This window comes from Mesoplodon mirus (genome assembly GCF_964341445.2).
Source record: "Mesoplodon mirus genome assembly, chromosome: 12".
NCBI classification, from domain to species: Eukaryota; Metazoa; Chordata; class Mammalia; order Artiodactyla; family Ziphiidae; genus Mesoplodon; species Mesoplodon mirus.
The window spans coordinates 26,271,138-26,290,116 of NC_138988.1; the positions used below are offsets into that span (position 1 = coordinate 26,271,138).

At 43.0% G+C, this 18,979-nt stretch overlaps 1 protein-coding gene across 1 annotated transcript; it reads right to left on the reverse strand.

Annotated features, from left to right (window-relative positions):
• Positions 1 to 2,534: 2,534 nt before the first annotated feature.
• On the reverse strand, positions 2,535 to 18,602 carry SNTN (sentan, cilia apical structure protein; the record flags this gene model as incomplete). Its single annotated transcript, XM_082637693.1, is given in 5 exon segments — positions 2,535 to 2,580; positions 2,582 to 2,682; positions 6,829 to 6,968; positions 15,922 to 15,956; positions 18,493 to 18,602. Coding segments are annotated over 5 exon segments (432 nt in total).
• Between the last annotated feature and the right edge of the window lie 377 nt (positions 18,603 to 18,979).

The following is an 18,979-nucleotide window of genomic DNA, read 5'->3' on the forward strand; positions in this document are numbered from 1 at the left end:
AGACCACATGCAGACAGAAGCAGAGCCAAGAAACCAATTCACTGAAGAGACACTAAAGAGCAAAATCTTGATTTTGCTTTCTATCGCCGTTTCCAATGTTTCCTGGACATTAGTTGCATTCTCTTTCATTTTGTTATATGCTGCTGTACTTTGTTGATAAATACAACCTGTGCCTTTTTCCTTCGTGTGTGTGTGTATATGTGTATATGTGTATCTGTGTATGGGATTCCAGTGCGCTTTGTTCTTTGCAACCAAGGGATACCAGGACAGATTTGCATACATAATCACCTGTGATGACCAGTAATATTTTCAAGATGGAACCTTTGTTTGAAGAGTAGAGCTCATGGTCCTGGGACCAGAACCAAGAGGTGAGGCTCCTGTGATCTAGTGTCTAAGTATAGTGCTCATCAATTTATCTGTCACTGATGCTCCAAGAGCTTTTGCTCTGTTTTCATTCTTTGCATCAGGCTAAAATAGATTCTATAATTGATTTCCCCCTCAGAGGAGTGTGATGTCCCATCTGGGATGGAGATTCATAAATCCTTTGGGAGCCCCAAGGGTTGGAATGGCTCCAAGATTCCTCCTCACACCATTGGCCAGGGTCTCTTTTTTCCTTTTCTGAAAGGTGTGAATCTGACCTTTCGATTGGTCACCAAAGTTGCTATATTCAGCTACATGTGACTAAAATACAAAGGGCTTGGAGGGAGCACAGCCCACAGATTCTATTTGAGGAATGCCAAATGGTTCTCCAGGACCCAGCTGGTACCACGCTCTCTCACACACAATGCCTGAAATGTGCACAGTTATTTTTGTTGAATTATATTATTGCTCATGAAGAAGTCTAATATTAAAACAAAATTAACAATGCCCACAGAGAGGGCAGAGAACTCTCCAACCTGCCAGCTGTGTGACTTTGGGAAAATCAAAACCTCTGTGGTTTGGTTTCCTCATCTGTGAGATGATAATACTAATACCTACCTCAGAGGGTTATGATGGGAGTTAATATTTGTAAAGCCCCTAAAACAGTACCTAGCACATGGGTTGAGTCTTGTTGAACACACATTCCTCCTATTAAGATGGTGACAGAGTAAAGTCTGGGGCTTTCCGTGACATGGTACATAAACTCTTGGACTTAGAATGCTTAAGGTTTGGAAAGTAAGGAGGACTAAGGAGTCAGGTCTTGGTGGATTTGGAACACTGCAAGATGAGATAATGCTTCTCCAGACCAGGGTCAGAGGTCTCCCTTTGGAAAGGGATCCTTAACGTGTTGGGCTGGGAAGAAAAGAGGAGATGAGGGAGGGAACTCAGGAAGCTACAATAATATTATAATGAGTAAAAGTCTTTGTGCAAGTCTATCTCAAAGATTCAGGCGTTGATGGGTGTGTGTGTATAATGTAAACTCAGGAACATAGGTATAGCCATAGGGGCTGTGTGTCCTTAAGACATGTCCACCTTTAGATCATATTCTCAAGGAGTTGTTGGTTAAATCATGGCCAGAAATTATAAAAATATTGGGATTTGGGGGTTTTAAGTCATATTTATTTAGGTAGAATTCACATACAGTAAAATTCACCCTTTTTAGTGTGCAGTTCTAAGAGTTTGACAAATGTGTGCAGTCATGTAACCATCACCACAGTCAAGCTACAGAACATTCCCACCCCCCCTAAAAGTTCCTTTGTGCCTATTTGTGGACAACTCCATTTCCCACCTGCAGCCGTGGCAAGCACCACTCTTTCCCCGCACCCCCCCTATAGTTTTGCCTTTTGTAGAATGTCAGTAGAGCTTATCTGACTTTGATCTCAGGTCTGGTGATAACAGCTCTTTTACCATCCTGTAGCCCTTATCACAATTATAATTATACTGTATATTCAATGGATTGATAAATTGTTCATAGCCTATCTCTACTGCTGGACTTCTGCAGGCATGTCTGAAGGCAGAGATTGGCTGGTTAATTACTGTATCCTCAGCAGTACCATCAAGTAGAGGTCCAACACACATTGTTTAATGAGTGAATGAATGAGGGACTCAGTGATTATAAGGAAAGTGCTCTAAGACACTACTGATGCAGCGAAAGCAATGCAATATTCAGTGGTATCAAATCTATCATACTGTAAAGCACCAGAGACTATATTATTTAAACATTTTTGAAGAGTATGCATAGACTTTTTAGTTACACTGGGTCTGAATATTAGCAATCAGAACCATCCTAGGCACCCCCAGGTGCATGATCAGTACCTTCAATTAATTAAAAATAAAATGAAAAAATTTCAATAATTTAATACTGTCTTTTGCCATTAATTTGTCTAACTATATATTTAAAGCTATTTATTGCTTTTTTTTTTTGCGTTACGCGGGCCTCTCACTGTTGTGGCCTCTCCCGTTGCAGAGCACAGACTCCGGATGCGCAGGTTCAGCGGCCATGGCTCACGGGCACAGCCGTTCTGCAGCATGTGGGATCTTCCTGGACCGGGGCACGAACCCGTGTCCCCTGCATTGGCAGGCGGACTCTCAACCACTGCACCACCAGGGAAGTCCTATTGCATAATTTTTACACTCCATATATTTTGTAGCAAATCTGATACTTAACAGTAAGATCGTGAAATCCTCAAAATCCAGCTTACTTTCTATATGTTCGTCGAGTTCAGAAAGGAGGTCTTTGTATCTTGGTTTGGTTTCATCATGCCCCCTCGGTTTTACAGCTAATACGCAAGAGTAAACACGTTATTAACAACATGTCAAGTTGCTACCAATGCTACTAGTTGAGCACCGTATCAAATCTTTTCAGGGGTTATCTCACTGAGTGCTCACAGTGACCTTATTGAATATGAACTATTATTTTCCCACCGTACAGAGGCAATGCCAGAGACTCAGTGAGAACGAAGTGATTTGCCCCAAGCTAGGCAGCTATGAGTGTGGAACCAGGATTCAGCGCATTGGCTACCTGATTCTGGAGCCCACACTCAACTGCTACCCTACTCCTCTACAGATACAGACACTGTTACGGTTTCAGAGTACAACCCCTTTGTTATTGGAGGTATCCACTATGTGCTCCACTGAGCGTAAGATTATCCAGAAATATGGAATAAAATATGCTAAAAGAAAATATGTGCTTTGGAAGATTGTTCAGCCCTAAGTCTGATCATGAATCAAACCCAAGTTCATAGTCCTCAGCAACAGAGTGAAGGAAAACATGTGAAAACACCTAAATGGAGGGGATTTTCAGTTCCAGCCACAGCTCGTGAAATATCTTCCCAAGTGCATCAAAAATGTTAAGGTCATTTGATTCACTGCATTTAGTTCAACCCCAAACACTCATCCATGTGCTGGCTGCAAAAAAAACCCATCACAGCAATGACTAAGGCACTTTAGGAGTGATGATACATTCCTCTTACAGGCTTAGACCTTTCATGTTTCTCTAGGCTGTTCCTCGAGAGGTCACACCTACCAGTGAGGGTGAAAGGACCTGTGTCTGTCTCCCTCCAGGAAGAGCTGGAGATAAGACAGAGAGAGAAGCCCTTTACTAGGTAAAGCACTCTGTTTGCTCAAAGGTCAGAGATGGCTGGAGTATAATTGCTTTACAATGGTGTGTTAGTTTCTGCTTTATAACAAAGTGAATCAGTTATATGTATACATGTATCCCCATATCTCCTCCCTCTTGTGTCTCCCTCCACCCTCCCTATCCCACCCTTCTAGGTGGTCACAAAGCACCGAGCTGATCTCCCTGTGCTATGTGACTGCTTCCCACTAGCTGTCTATTTTACATTTCGTAGTGCATATAAGTCCATGCCACTCTCTCACTTCATTGCAGCTTACCTTTCCCCCCTCCATGTCCTCAAGCCCATTCTCTATGTCTGCGTCTTTATTCTTGTCCTGCCCCTATGTTCTTCAGAACCATTTTTTTTTTAGATTCCATATATATGTGTTAGCATACGGTATTTATTTTTCTCCTTCTGACTTACTTCACTCTGTATGACAGTCTCTAGGTCCATCCACCTCACTACAAATAACTCAATTTCATTTCTTTTTATGGCTGAGTAATATTCCATTGTATATATGTGCCACATCTTCTTTATCCATTCATCTGTCGATGGACACTTAGGTTGCTTCCATGTCCTGGCTATTGTAAATAGTGCTGCAATGAACATTGTGGTACATGACTCTTTTTGAATTATGGTTTTCTCAGGGTATATGCCCAGTAGTGGGATTGCTGGGTCATATGGTAATTCTATTTTTAGTTTTTTAAGGAACCACCATACTCTTCTCCATAGTGGCTGTATCAATTTACATTCCCACCAACAGTGCAAGAGGGTTCCTTTTTCTCCACACCCTCTCCAGCATTTACTGTTTGTAGATTTTCTGATGATGCCCAGTCTAACTGGTGTGAGGTGGTACCTCATTGTAGTTTTGACTTGCATTTCTCTGATGATTAGTGATGTTGAGCATCCTTTCATGTGTTTGTTGGCAATCTGTATATCTTCTTTGGAGAAATGTCTAGTTAGGTCTTCTGCCCGTTTTTGGATTGGGTTGTTTGTTTTTTTGATATTGAGCTGCATGAGCTGCTTATCAATTTTGGAGATTAATCCTTTGTCAGTTGCTTCATATGCCAATATTTTCTCCCATTCTGAGGGTTGTCTTTTCGTCTTGTTTATGGTTTCCTTTGCTGTGCAAAAGCTTTTAGGTTTCATTAGGTCCCATTTGTTTATTTTTGTTTTTATTTCCATTTCTCTAGGAGGTGGGTCAAAAAGGATCTTGCTGCACACACTCTTTTTTAACTTTATTATGGAATAATTGACAAATATAATTGTATATATTTAAAGTGTACAGTGTGATGGTTTAATATACATGCGTTGTGGAATGATTACCAAGATCAAGATAAGTAACACATCTATCACCTCACAGAGTTAACTTGTGTGTGTGTGTGCGTGTGTGTGGGGAGAATGCTCAAGATCTACCTCAATGACCTTCAAGCATGCAGTACCATATTACTAACTATAGTCACCACGCTACGCATTAGAGCCTCAGAACTTATTCTTCTTAAAACTGGAAATTTGCACCCTCTGACCTATACCATGCCACTTTCCCCTCCCCCTAGCTCCTGGCAACCACCAATCTATTCACTGTTTCTATGCAACAGGCTATAAAAAAAATCACTTACTTGTGGAATTAAAAAAAAAAGCCGATTTCACACACACTCTTTTGAAACAATCATAGATTCACGGGAAGTTGTACCCTTGACCCAGCTTCCCCCAGTGGGTGGCACCTTATATAACTGTGGTATGCTAAAACCATATATATTTATATCTTAAAGGAACTATAATACTTCTTTTTTAAACGTCTCCAAATACACATAGAACCTGAGAGATTGTTTACTTTTAAGTTTTTTCTTGCTCAATCTACCATTAAATGTTGGTGGTTTAGGTTCTGTGTGAGGCCCTCCTTTTTTCTTATGCATTTTCCCTAGGCTACTATTTTCCAAAGTTTGAACATGTACTGCTGGTAGAATGTAACACAAGTTTAGGCGATGCAAAAATAAATATTAAATAAGAATGAACAGTCATCTATATTTTTTTACTACCTTCCACTTTTACCCACTGAATTTACATTTAAAATGGTGATCAAGGCTCCTTATAAAATAATTCCATTTAAGTAGAGTGTTCTCTTAACAAGTTCTAAGTACATTATAATACAGGCTATAGGCAGATACGGGAAAAATATTGAAGATGGTATTCAGGTGGCTGAGGTTTGAGAAAGATGCCTCTAGATGGTTTAGGTCACTCCCTTCTGTTCAGTAACCATTTTCATATTGCTCACTCTCACTGTTATAGATCTCTATTCTGACCTTCCTGCTCACATATCCTGTTGCTGTCCGAGTTTCTCCACTTGACAGCTTCAAGGACATCTTAAACTTGACACGTGCTAACAGAACTCATCACCTGCCCTCACCTCCCACACCACCTCAAATCTGCTTATTCTCCAGCCTTCCTCTTCTCTGGAAATGGGACCACCACCCACTTGTTCCCACAGTCAGAACTGAGGTATCATTATGTGTCCCCCTTACTCTTCAGCCTTCACGGTGATCAGATCCCGCTCATTGCACCTTCCAGATGCCTCCCATATTTGCCACCTTAGTCCAAACCAACATCTTTTCTTTGGATTCCTTCCCCACAGTTCCCCTTTTCTTCGTTTCACACCCCATCCCAACCATAGTCTCATCTCCTACCGCAGCTGGTGTAATTTCTTCGACCCGGGTTTAGAAACTTCCCTGGCTTCCTCCTGCCCTCACGCTATGCCTCTGTAGGAAGTGGCTTCTCTTCACCTCCCCGGCCTCCTCTTCCACTGCTTCCTACTTCCCTGCCTCTTCTCACCACTACTTACTGGCCCTCATAGGTCTTTGACATGCTTTATGCCAAAGCCTCTGCTGGGAATGCCATCATTCTCATCCCGCACGCACCCCGCCCCCGGTCCCTGCTCACTCTTGATCTCGTTCTTCAGATCTTAGCTATACCTTCATTTCCCAGGAGCTCTTTTTTGACCACCAAGCCCAAGATGGTCGCTCTGTTTTATTCTCTCACTGCATGTTCTACTCTTTCACGGTCCTCTGACTATTTCTAATAACTTTTTCAGCACATCGCCCTACTCTGCTGGATTGTTAGCTTGTTCACTGCATTAACCCCAGTGCACAGCTCATTTCCTGGCGTAGGGTAGGTGTCCAATAAACATTTGTGGAATGAAGCAACATAATGGTGCCTTTGAGCTGGAGTTGTTGACTCTTCGGGCCAGCCGTTATGGCGTGGCCCCCTGTTTCTTGGTACCTATTAGTTCTCTTACCTCTGTGAAATTCCTAAATTGGGTTTGCAGTAGATTTTTGGCAGTAGCTTTCCCAAGTTTACCATCAGGGTCAGAAAAGTTTCTGAAAATCGTAGCGGCAGTGGCGATGGCTTTTTCCAGATCTGAACCCTTGCGTAGAGCTGTGAAAGAAGAAATGTACAACTGTGTAGCCTAGGTTAGAAATGACCCTTCCCCAGACATGAGGCTCTACCTTCCAGGGGGAACTTAGGGAACAGGGCTGGAAGGTTTGTGTCAATGTGATCCTGGCCTTGGGCTCTTTGCCACCTATCTGGGAGTGGGACATGGGGGTGTCTGATCCTTAATCTTTAAACCATGGAGAACAAAAGTCCCTCAGTAGCAATTAGAATTAGTAGAATTAGGATGAGATTTATCACCCTCTTCCCCTGTGACCTTGGGAAAACACCTGACCTCTCTAAGCCTTGATCTCCCGATGTGTAATTTCATTCAGTTATTCAACAAATATTTATAGAGCATCTACCGTGTGCTTGGCTCAGTCCCTGGCATTAAGGATACCTCATTGAATAAGACAAAGTCCTGCTCTTGTGGAGTTTATATCCTGTGTCAGATAGAGCATCACCACATGCCAGTGTGATAAAGGAGAATGATATTATGATAGACAAGGGATCTCTTTGAATCATGGCCTCAATCACAGTGATCTAGCTGGTTTCTCTGATTTAAATTCCTTGAAAGGATGGTACTAGCTCAGTCCCTTCCAGTGGGTAGGACACAGTGAACTTTGAGAAGTGCACGAAGGACAGTGAAGAAAATTCTTATCCTCTCTGTTCTCTCAGTCCCCAATATATCCCCCATTATAGAACTTTTCCTGCTTTACAGTTATTGCATGTTTAATCATCTTTCTCTCTAACTAGAATACGAGCTCCATGAGGCCAGAGATCATAGCTTTTTTTTATCACTATATTCCCAGTGACCAGCACAAATGCCTGCGATGTAGTAGGTGCCAGTAAATGCTGTTGAATGAATGAATAGGAAGAAGAGAAAACAAAATCCAACAGCTTTCTGCCCAGGTAAAGTGCAACAATCATGGATTCAAAGAAAGATGATCAGTCAGATATTTGTGACTTTTGTATCGAGCACTTACTGTGTTTCTGGTACTTTCTGAGCTGTTCAGCACACAGAAGTGACACAACCAGATGTGGCCTCTGCCCTCATCTATATTACAATCTAGTGGGGTAATAAATAATAATCAAGAGGATATGTGTGTATATATATATTTGTTTTATACATATTTGACAATTATTTATTTCTCCATATACACATATATTATGCATTTTGCAACTTGTATGAGGCAAAGAAGGTACAGAAACAGAAGAAATAGAAAATTACAGAGTGGGTCTCGGAGGAAAAGTACTGAGATAGGTTGTCTTGGAGGCATCTATTATATAAGTAGATTAATATTTAAGCTAAGACCAATACGGTGGGAAGGACCTGCCATGTAAAGGGTGGGGTGGGTCAGCCTGGGATTAGGGTTGTGTTGAGTGTTCCAGGCTCAGGGAACAGCATATGTGAAGGCTCAGATCAGGAGCCTGGCACATTGGAGGAGCTGAAAGGAGACAGTTGTGGCTGGAGTCTAGAAGCTGAAAGGGTGTTTCATTAGAAAGGTTGGCAGGGGCTAGACCATACAGGGCTCCTAGGTTGTGGAAAGGAATCAGGATTTTCCATCACATGTACAGAGAGGGCATTGAAAGATTTTAAGCATTTAGTTTTTTTTTTAAATTAAAGTTCAATACACAACATGGTTAATCAACTATACCCCAATATAAAATAAAAATTTTTTAAAAAGTTAGATGGAATGACAAGAGTTAAGAGGAATGGATGAAGGGAAAACAACTGTGGACCTTCTCAGTTTTTACTGTATCTCTGAACAGGACTCCGACTAAATGGTAAATTGTGTATATAAACATCTGCCAAAGCATTCTAATCAATGTGTTGGCCTCTCTCTCTCTTACATGAGGAAATGTGTGTCCTCTCCATCCCCCTGTGTCATTTCACCCACAATTAGGCCGAAGCTTGAGGCATTCAGACTTCCTGGTCCCACAAATGGATAACTCTTTTTTGCCCCTCACTCAAGAGTACCCACTTATTTGCTCCAAGCTAGAGCAAGTCAAGGACATGTGTGTAAGCAGCAATCTGGCTGGGATAGGAAGTTGGAGCTGCCATTTACTGTGCATCTATTGTGTGCCAGATACTTTAATAAATTGTATATTTACTTCTCATAACCACCATAGGGATTATTATACCATTTAAATTTTTATTGCGTTTTTAAACTTTCTATTTTGATATGATTATAAATTTACAGGAAATTGCCAATAAATATGCAAAAACAATCTCCCGCACCTGTTCCCCCAAGAAACATCTTGCATAATTACAGTACAACATCCAAAGCAAGAAACTGACATTGATACCATCCACAGTTTGTTCAGATTTTACCAGTTACATATGCACTCATCCTGTGTGTGTGTGTGTGTGTGTGTGTGTGTGTAGTTCTTGGCAATGTTACCAAATGTGTACCTTTGTGTAACTATCACCACAATCAATATACAGAACTCTACCACCAACACAAGATTCTCTCATAGTAACCCTTTATAGTTACAGCCAATCTTTCTACCTGCCCCCTCCCCCATCCCTAACCCCTGGCAATCAATAATCTGTTCTCCATCTTCATATGTTATGAAACAACAAATGTTCCGTGAATAGAATCATACAGAAGTTCTCTGAGAATGGCTTTTTAAACTCAGCATCATTCCCTTGAGTTTTTTTTTTTTCTTCTGTTTTTATTTTTTTATTGGGGTATAGTTGCTTTACAATGTTGTGATTCTGTTGCATTTTTAAAAAAATAAATTTATTTATTTGTTTGTCTGAGTTTTGACTGTGTTGGGTCTCTGTTGCTGTGAGCAGGTTTTCTCTAGTTGCAGCGACCAGAGCTACTCTTCGTTGCAGTGCGCGGGCTTCTCATTGTCGTGACTTCTGTTGCTGTGGAGCACGGGCTCTAGGCACGTGGGCTTCAGTAGTTTGGGCACGCTGGCTCAGTAGCTGTGGCACACGGGCTTAGTTGCTCTGTGGCATGTGGGATCTTCCTGGACCAGGGCTTGAACCCATGTCCCCTGCATTGGCAGGTGGATTCTTAACCATTTCACCACCAGGGAAGCCCCTCCCTTGCGTTTTATCCAAGTTGTTGCATGTATTGATGGTATTTTCCTTTTCATTGAGTAGTATTCCATGATATGAATGTACCACATTCACCACCAAAGGACATTTGAGATGTTTACAGTTTTTGACTATTTTAGTCCCCTTCCCACATAAAGTTTAGAATAAGTTTGTCTGTTTTTGTTTTAAAAACAACTTGAATTTTGTTATATTTCATTAAACTTAGAAAGCAACTTGGGGAGAACTGATATCTACTGTGTTGACTCTTCCAACCCATGAACACAGTACGTCTCTCCATGATTATACCATTGTATAGATGAAGAAGGGATAGGATCTTGCTGAGGACACATTAATAAGTGGCAGAGCTTGAGTCTGAATCCATGTTGAAAACATAAGCCTTAAGAAGATAGGAATGGGCTTCCCTGGTGGCGCGGTGGTTGAGAGTCTGCCTGCCAACGCAGGGGACACGGGTTTGAGCCCTGGTCTGGGAATATCCCACATGCCGCGGAGCAACTAGGCCCGTGTGCCACAACTACTGAGTCTGCGCGTCTGGAGCTTGTGCTCCGCAACAAGAGAGGCCACGAGAGTGAGAGGCCCGCGCACCGCGATGAAGAGTGGCCCCCGATTGCCGCAACTAGAGAAAGCCCTCACACAGAAATGAAGACCCAACACAGCCATAAATAAATAAATAAATAAATAAATAAATAAAAGAAGATAGGAATGTTTTGCCTGTCTTCTCTTCTGTGGAAACTTGAGCACTTAGAACAGTGCCTAGGATCTAGGAGGTGCTTCACAAATATCTGTCGAATCAGTATCTGCAGAATCTGTACCCTTAGCTTCTTACTCCTTGATTTCCTCTTTGGTTTCTGATCCTCAGTCTCATCCTGACCTGTGGCTTCTGTCTGCTAGTCCAGTGGCTGGCCCTCCATCTAGACTACTATCCCAGACTCAGAAAGTTCCCTGCTTCTTTGCATTCAATTTTTAGCTCTTTTCCCTCCTATCCTTATCCACCTCTTCCCTTCACTTCTGCCACATCCTGAAACCCACATTTAAAAGTGGGATTTTTTGGCTTTCCTGATGGCGCAGTGGTTGGAAGTCCGCCTGCCAGTGCAGGGGACACGGGTTTGAGCCCTGGTCTGGGAAGATCCCACATGCTACGGAGCAACTGAGCCCGTGCGCCACAACTACTGAGCCTGTGCTCTAGAGCCCGTGTGCCACAACTACTGAAGCCCACGCGCCACAACTACTGAGCCCACGTGCCTAGAGCCCATGCTCCTCAACAGGAGAAGCCACCACAATGAGAAGCCCGCGCACCGCAACGAAGAGTAGCCCCCGCTCACCGCAAATAGAGAAAGCCTACGCGCAGCAACAAAGACCCAACACAGCCAAAAATAAATAAATAAAATAAATAAATTTAAAAAATAGGGTTTCCCTGGTGGCGCAGTGGTTGAGAGTCCGCCTGCCGATGCAAGGGGACACGGGTTCGTGCCCTGGTCCGGGAAGATCCCACATGCCGCGGAGCGGCTGTGCCCGTGAGCCATGGCCGCTGAGCCTGCGTGTCCGGAGCCTGTGCTCCGCAACGGGAGAGGCCACAACAGTGAGAGGCCCACGTACCGCAGAAAATAATAATAATAATAATAAATAAATAAGTAAGTAAAAAGTAAAATTGGGATTTTTTTCCTCAATTACCCAAGATTTTCCTGCTCATCAAAAACAAGGAGATGGCATATTTCTTTTAGCTCATGTCTCCCTTTCCTGGGAGGTGGGGTTGAGGTGGTGAGGAGCTGCATGGCCGTAACTTGGCATTTAAGTGGCTAAAGAATAAACTCTGTTTATAAATAGTCTTGTTTTTAAGAAGCAAAGTGCTTAGAAGAAACACCTTAATTCCTTCGGAGGTAAATATCCCTTTTGTAACTTTTACCAGTTGATTTATTTATTCATAACCCAGAATAACCAGACAGGGCTTTAGTATGGGTTGTTCTGCTGGGTCTGAGACTTCTCATGGGGGACAGTAACCTCTTCCTCTCCTGGCTGTGCCCTTCTGGAAAGGAACGGGTGAGCTTCCAAGCTGTGAGTGAGCTTGCAAGTAATGATAGACACCTTTCTTGCTTACTATGTGTCAGATGCCTTTTAAGCATAAGCTTATTTAACGCTTCATAAACCCAGAAAGGTAGGTACTATTTGTGTCTCTATTTTACATATTGGAAACTGACACATGGAGAGATTAAGAATCTTAAGGTCACATTGCTGCCGGGTGGCAGAGGAAAGATTCGAAAGTCTGTCTGCCTTCAAAGGCCATAGAAAGATCTGCCACTTTGGAATAACTCCTTCTAAGAGCATCTCCATGGAGGCTGCGGAACCAGACGTTTCCCAGTCCTCTGATGAAGTTCAGGTCTGACTGCTCTCTAAATGGGGACTCCATCTGGACTAGCCCACTTCTCTTCCTTCTCCTCCATTCATTTTAACACAGCATGCATTTTCCCTGACTATAAAATAACATATGCTCGTGGTAAAAACCGAACTAGAAAAAAATTTAAAATAAAAGATAAAAACGAGCTCCGCTCATCCTACCAATACTGATGAGACTTTGTGAGGCGTTTTTTGGTTTCCTCTTTTTATGGTTGGGTTCTTCCCTTAATAAACTCAGCATGTTGCCTCCTAACTCCTGCCCTGTCTGCCTCACAGAGTTGTGGGCGAATATGTGAAAGCATATCGTAAAGGGCGATGTGCCATTAAAAATGCAAAGGATTGATGTTTCTTTTTGGGTGTCTTTTATTGCCTCTCTTGCCTTTGGAATGGGGGTGGGGGGTGTTAATCCAGGCACTTCATGTCCACATTTCCTGCTAGCTCCTACCTTACTTTTTATGCTTTAAATAACACTAAACTGTCTGCAGTTCCTTACACACTCTGTGCTCCCAGCAAGTACTTATTGCTGGGCCTTGTCGTAGTTCTGGGGAGAGAGCAGTGAGCAGTATTAAGAGAACAGCTCCTTGGTTCCTGGAGCTTGCATTGTGATGGACGATTATGGAGCCCATGCTCTGTATGCCAGCCACTTCTTTATGGGATGTATATGATTTGACTCATTTAATTCTTTTTTTTTTTTTTTTCCTGCGGTACACGGGCCTCTCACTGTCGTGGCCTCTCCCGTTGCGGAGCACAGGCTCCGGACGCGCAGGCTCAGCGGCCATGGCTCACGGGCCCAGCCACTCCGCGGCATGTGGGATCTTCCCGGACGGGGGCACGAACCCGTGTCCCCTGCATCGGCAGGTGGACTCTCAACCACTGCACCACCAGGGAAGCCCTGACTCATTTAATTCTTACATCAGTCCTCCGAGGTGGGTTCTAGTATCATCTCCACTTTATAGATGAGGAAACTGAAGCACAGAGAGGTTAAGTAGCTTGCTCAAGGTCACACAGTCAGTCTGGTTCCTCACCGTGATGCATGCTACCTCTAGATCTTGCTCTTCAGGCAGTGTATCCTGCAGGATTCTTTCCCAAACCCTGGGATAGGGCTACCTGCCCCTCCTTTGTGCTTCTCTACTTCCCTAAACATAAGCTTGTCATAACCTTCAGACTGAAACACTGTTATTCTGTCTCAATTACCTTCTAGATCAGTGCTGTCCAAAAGAAATGTCATATGAGCCTGAATTATAATGAAATTTTTTCTAAGTAGCCACATTAAAAAAGTAAAATGATGCAGATAAAATTATTTTAGAAATATATTATTTAACCCAATTTATCAAAATATCATTTCAGCATTGATCAACATGAACAAATTATTCAGATATGTTACACTTTTTCTTACTAAGTCTCTTAAATCTGTCACATATTTTACACTTACAGCACAATTCGATTCAAACTAACCACATTTTAAGTGTTCCACATCCACAGGTGGCTAGTGGCTACCATATTGGACAGTGCAGCTCTAGACTGTATGTTCCCTGAGGGCAGTCACTGCATCTTATTTATCATTGTATTCATTCCCAGGCCCTGGCGTGTTGTAGGCCTTAGCATAGACGTGTGCTGAACTGAGCTGACTTGAACTTGAGAACAATCCCTGCCTCTTTCTCTTCACCTGCCCTGGAAAGTGGAACCTAAAATGTGAAACATTTCATCTAGTGAGTTCCTAACACTTTAGTGTAGTAGAAACACAAACCTCAGTACAGCAAAGTGTCAGAATCACCTCATTTTAGAACTTTTCTTAATATTAGTTATTTTTTCAAACAAAGAAATGAAGACCTACAGGAGAAACATGGTTTTTCCCAGTATGCATCAGTTGTACATGGCAGAACTAAAAATTAGATCTCTTCCGTTTTCTTGCTAGATCGATAGTTTCCCCAGTACTCTAGCACTTTTCAAACTTTTCCACTGTAAAACTACTTTGGATGCTACAGGCAAATACGTACTCAACACCCATTTCTATCCACCTCCCCCAAGAGATCAAGGGCATAAGTCCAAATAGCCAGAATTGAAAATGTGGGTTGGTACTGACTTCTATTCCATGATCTAGCCCTGCTTGATTTCAGTGAATAACACTTAAAATTACCATTGAATAAAATACATTCTGGCAAGATGAGCCATATTTATCCTGTGTTATCTTAAGGCCTGGGAATAAATGTGGCCCAATTGTCTACTGTAAGGAGTCTGGTGCCAGGAATGATGTGTGTGTGTGTGTCTGTGTGTGTGTGTGTGTGTGTCTGTGTATTGGTGGGCAGTGTGGATGATAGAGAGTTACACTCCCCTCTCAGCCTCTCAGAGGGGGCTGTTATATGAGAAATGTCATGGATATTTATCATGTCATGGACATGATATTTTGTCATTGACATTATCAAAAGTGCCTGAAATTGTGAAACAGAAATCATAGGTCTCTTGTGTTGTGATAGTGTAACAATAATATTCTCACCAAGATGAAGATTTATTTAAATAGAAATATAAAGCATCTCCTCTGGAGACATAGACCAGCCATCTAGGAGGAAAAATAACTGCAATATAGTAGAATCCAGCTGTGCTTGTTACTCTATAAAGAAGCCACATGTTTTGGAATAAGATAATGATCCCAGTATATGAGTATATTTTTTCTTATATTGTTATTTCCATGACAGTATTGTTGGCTCTAAAAATATTTTACCTATAAAATGGAATGCTGATGGCAAATGTTTACACCTTGGGAGTTTGCCACACTATGTTTTGCTCAATCAACAGAGGCAGTTGGGGACTGATTGCATCCTGAATACCACTGAAGGTTTATAAGTCACATGCTGACTTGGACACACTGAGGATACGGCCCATGGAGGGCCAACTGGCCATGGTGGGATGAACACTGAATTAGGAGTCAGGGATCCATGCTCCTATTATAGCTGGGCCTTTAAATTTGGGTGAGCTAATTCCTATCACTGGACCTCAATTTCCAAATGTTCAAAAAGAACATCAGGGACTTCCCTGATGGCGCAGTGGCTAAGAATCTGCCTGCCAATGCAAGGGACACAGGTTCAAGCCCTGGTCTGGGAAGATCCCATGTGCCATGGAGCAACAGAGCCTGCATGCCACAAGTAGTGATCCTGTGCTCTACAGCTCGCAAGCCACAACTATTGAAGCCCGCATGCCTAGAGCCCATGCTCCACAACAAAGAGAAGCCACCGCAATGAGAAGCCAGCACACCGCAAGGAAGAGTAGCCCCCGCTCGCCACAACTACAGAAAGCCCGCGCGCAGCAACAAAGACCCAATGCAACCAAAAATAAATAAATTTATTTAAAAAAAAAGAATAAAAAGAACATCATAAATCTTGATGATTCATCTACAAGTTCTCTTACATCGTTGGCATCCTTTGGTGTCCTATTATTTTTAACTCTTGGCATGCTCTCATGGTAGAGAAGAAACACATACATCTCTGTCACACCAGGCCTTACCTTTTATTGAAGCCAGTTGTTTGGATATTGAAATGCTGCCAACAAAATGATAGAAACATAATGATTCTGGGAGTTTGGATATTGATATCAGCATCTAAAGTAGAGCAATATAATGATTTAAAAATTAATTTATTTTCAGTAAATCTGCCCTGAACGTCCTGGTGGAGCTGACATCTGTCTTTCAAAATCCTTTCTCCCCTTGTCACATGGTAAAGAAGTATAATACTTGGCCATGGCTGGCCCACATATCCTAGCCTTTTGTGTAGCCTTTTGTGACCATATGACCAAATGCCCTCCAATGGAAAAGAAGCAGAAGAGAAGTGGTCGCCTTCTATGCAGCCTCTTCCGTGCCCTTTCCTGTTTCTAGCCAATTAACACAGAAATTATCAGGAGTACTTTGGAAGCCGCATCTTGAAGCCACAAGCCACATCAGCCTGTTGTCCCTACATGGTGGCATGGAGTAGAACTGCCACCCACCTGGAACCCTGACTCTGAACTGTCACATGAAAAAGAAAAAAATAACTTCTTGTTCTGTAAAAGGCTGAGGATTTGAAGTGTTATTTGTTCCAGCAGCTTAGCCTACCTAAGAATCTACATACTGTGCTAGGGTGTGGGGACGCATCAGTGAATGACTGAGATGTTCCCACACTCTTGGGGCTTAGAGTCTAGTGCAGAAGGCAGATGTTCAACCCGTGATTCAATACAGAGCAATGGCAGAGAGCATACAGAGAGCAGGGAAAGACTAACCCAGTCTACAGGTCAGGGTAATGGTATTTTATCTCAACCAAATGAATCATTAGGTGAAGAAGGAGGAAGAGTGTTCCAAGCAGAGGGAACAGTGCGTGCTGAGCCCCAGAAGTGGGAGAAAGCATGGCAAGATTGAAGAACCAGAGGAAGAACAGTGTGGCTGGAACATGGAGAGGGAAGGAGACAGTGGTGAAGAGGAGGCTGAAGTCAAGGGTCAGGACCAGAGCACTTGGAGTGAGCCTTAGGGTGGACCCAGGCTGTCAGCCTAAGGGTGGTGGGAAGGAAAGGGGTGGCACGATCAGATTTGCATTTGGGGAAGTTATTCCACCTGATATATGGGAAGGAGAGTGGAAAGGGACCAGATGGGAGGCAGGGAGATGGACCTTGCTGCTCCCTTATAAAAAGTAAACAAGGGCTTCCCTGGTGGCGCAGTGGTTGAGAGTCCGCCTGCCGATGCAGGGGACGCAGGTTCGTGTCTCGGTCCGGGAGGATCCCACATGCCGCAGAGTGGCTGGGCCCGTAAGCCATGGCCGCTGAGCCTGCGCGTCCGGAGCCTGTGCTCCGCAATGGGAGAGGCCACAACAGTGAGAGACCCGCGTACCGCAAAAAAAAAGCAAACAACATTTGCTTGATACTTCAACCCCCAGTGGCTGGAGTGGTTTGGAGAAAGCCAGTAAGAACAGTAGAACTTGGTCATATCTTTGACCGCTCTTTAAAGGGAACTTTTGGGTTCGAGATCTGGTTTGGCACTAACTCGTCAAGAGATCGTGACCTTTGGGGACCTCATTTTTCTTACTTGTAAAGTTAGGAAGCTGTACTCTATGATATCATGGACCTTTTACGGTCTTCTCCATGAGCTACCCCTAATTTTCAAAAAACTCTGCACCCTTATTATCTCCTTCATAGGACAAAGGATGTGCACTTTATCCTACGTACACTTTACATGACGTACACTTGCAACATGGCTCGTGTTATTTGCTTTTGCCACGATCTCCTCCATCAGAGCGTGAGGCCCTTGACAGCAAGAGTTCTGCAGATTCTCCATATCTCCTACCCCTGGCCCAGCAGAATACCTGGCACCTGTCAAGTGTTCAAAAACTTTTTTGAACTAAAGCAGGTCCCCGAAAGGGAATTATGTAAGGAAGAATATTTTTCATTTATTAGGCATAAATTCACACATTTGCATGATCCGAAACCATTTCCCTCTCTCATGGATACTTTGAAAGAATATGTCATATCCTTAAAAGCATTACCAATTTTGATTTTTTTTTTTTTTTAAATTTTATTTTATTTTATTTTTTTGCTTTATAACAAATTTAATCAGTTATACATATACATATGTTTCCATATCCCCTCCCTTTTGCGTCTCCCTCCCACCCTCCCTATCCCACCCCTCCAGGCGGTCACAAAGTACCGAGCTGATCTCCCTGTGCTATGCGGCTGCTTCCCACTAGCTATCTACCTCACGTTTGGTAGTGTATATATGTCCATGCCGCTCTTTCACTTTGTCACAGCTTACCCTTCCCCCTCCCCATATCCTCAAGTCCATTCTCTAGTAGGTCTGTGTCTTTAACCAATTTTGATTTACAAGTGTTTTTCAAGAGGCAATCAAAGACATTTGTGTTAATTGTATCACTTTTTCAGTTTGCAATAAAGCTGCAAATTTGTTCTCTTTAATTTTCCAACTCAGTTGAAAGCGGGATTGAGGTGGGTAACGGGCACCAAACTGGCCCCATTTTGGTTACCAAGTTGTAGCCCTGAACTCTGGAAATAGACCTGCAAGCTTAAATGAAACTCGATGAAGGAGAGCCAAGCGCCACTGACCTTCTGGGCATTGTCGTAGGTGCTAAAGTAGATGTTGCGGCTGCAGAAGGATTGGGCTCCCCTTCCAAGTGGAGTGCTTGGTCCTGGGTACTGTGCATACAGCCACACATACTCTGGTCTCCTGTTGTATGTCGGCCCTTCCTAAGCGACCGTTACTTGCCCTCTGTTACTATTGTCATTCGTTCCATGGCAACTATACAGTGGCCCTTGTAGAAGAGCCTTTCCCTAGAGTTATTTGCAGGCAGACATTAAACCAGTCATGCCATAGTCAACAAATATTTGAGTGTCTGCTGTGGGCCAGACACCGTACAAGGTACTGGGGACACAACAGTGAGAAAACTCAGACATGGACTTTGATCCCAGGGAGCTTACTGGTCAAGACTGATATTAATCACTTAATCACAAAAGAAGTCACCCCTGTGACAATACCGTGCAAGGGAGATGCTATGAGGTTGGTGTCCGTCAGGGAGGTGAGGGAGGCATCCCT